This window comes from Monoraphidium neglectum (genome assembly GCF_000611645.1).
Source record: "Monoraphidium neglectum strain SAG 48.87 unplaced genomic scaffold scaffold03847, whole genome shotgun sequence".
NCBI lineage: Eukaryota > Viridiplantae > Chlorophyta > Chlorophyceae > Sphaeropleales > Selenastraceae > Monoraphidium > Monoraphidium neglectum.
The window spans coordinates 4,758-5,766 of record NW_014009782.1 but is presented as its reverse complement, the minus strand read 5'-3'; the positions used below and the strand labels follow the sequence as shown (position 1 = coordinate 5,766).

Sequence of the window (1,009 nt, the reverse complement as noted above, 5' to 3'; positions counted from 1 at the left end):
GAGCAGGGGCATGCGATTGGCGGCTGGGGCTGCGTGGGCGCTGGAATGGGGGCAAGACGCGTTGTTGCCTTGGCCCTGGCCAGCCGTGGGGACGGGGCAGCCGCTGGGTGAGTTGGTGGGGGGAGTTTTGTCGTGAGACGGGTGGGGGGGAGGAGAGGGTGAGTTTGCGACCGGCGGCGGTCTTGCACCGGGGGTAGGCCTCAGGCAGCCTCGCAGGACGGTAGCCAGCGGCCCCGCCCGGCGCCAACCGCCCGAGGCCGCCTGGACAATTTAAAACTAGTACGACATGCCAGCGGGCGGGCCTCGACACGTGAACGCCGAACCTGCCCCGCCCCACTGTTCAGGAGTACCGGGACGCGCTCGCGGCGGAGGTGGTCCGCTTCCTGCACGACGCCAGCGCCGCCTGCCCGCCCGCCCTGGCAGCGCGTCCCGAGGAGATCCCCGGGCCCCGCGTCGCGGGCGTCCCCGCGGCGCTGCTGCTGAAGGAAGCCGCCTACTCGGCAGCTGCAGTGGGCGCGTACGAGCTGCACGACTTTTTGGACTACTCGTCGTGGCTGCGGGGGGCGCTGCTGCAGGTGGGCGGCGGCCAGGCCGGGACTTAACAGCTGGAGCCATGCCGCGCGCGTTGCTGCGCCACTCCACTCCCTCAGTCCGCCATATGACCTCCCGCTCGCGGCCCGCCGCCGTCCCTCTCACCCTTTCCCCAGGAGCTTGTCTCTCAAGCGCCCTCCGCTCGCCCGCTCCGCCGCGCCGCCGCGCGCGCCGTCGGCCAGTGGGTCGCGCGCCTTGAGCCCGCGGACCGCCCCGCGGCGTACGCGGCCGCGGCCTCCGCCGCGGCCGACCCTGACGCGTGCGTGCGGCTCGCGGCGGTGGCGGCGCTGCGGGCGCTGGTGGATGACTTTGGGTTTGATGTGGCGACGTTCATGGGGTGCGCGGCGGGGGTGATGGAGGCGCTGGCGGCCATGCTGGTGGACTCGGATGAGCTTGACACGCAGACACAGGTTTGGAT

The 1,009-nt window shown here is 72.5% G+C and overlaps 1 protein-coding gene across 1 annotated transcript in view; it reads left to right on the top strand.

Moving 5' to 3' along the window:
- Window positions 1–10: 10 nt before the first annotated feature.
- MNEG_13473 (hypothetical protein) overlaps window positions 11–1,009 on the top strand; it is a gene marked incomplete at both ends in the record, with an annotated part of 4,169 nt that continues 3,170 nt past the window's right edge. Inside the window, 3 exons of the mRNA XM_014038055.1 lie at window positions 11–115; window positions 345–575; window positions 708–1,001. Of these exons, the coding sequence (XP_013893509.1) occupies window positions 11–115; window positions 345–575; window positions 708–1,001 (630 nt within the window). The remainder of the gene's footprint in view (window positions 116–344; window positions 576–707; window positions 1,002–1,009) is intronic.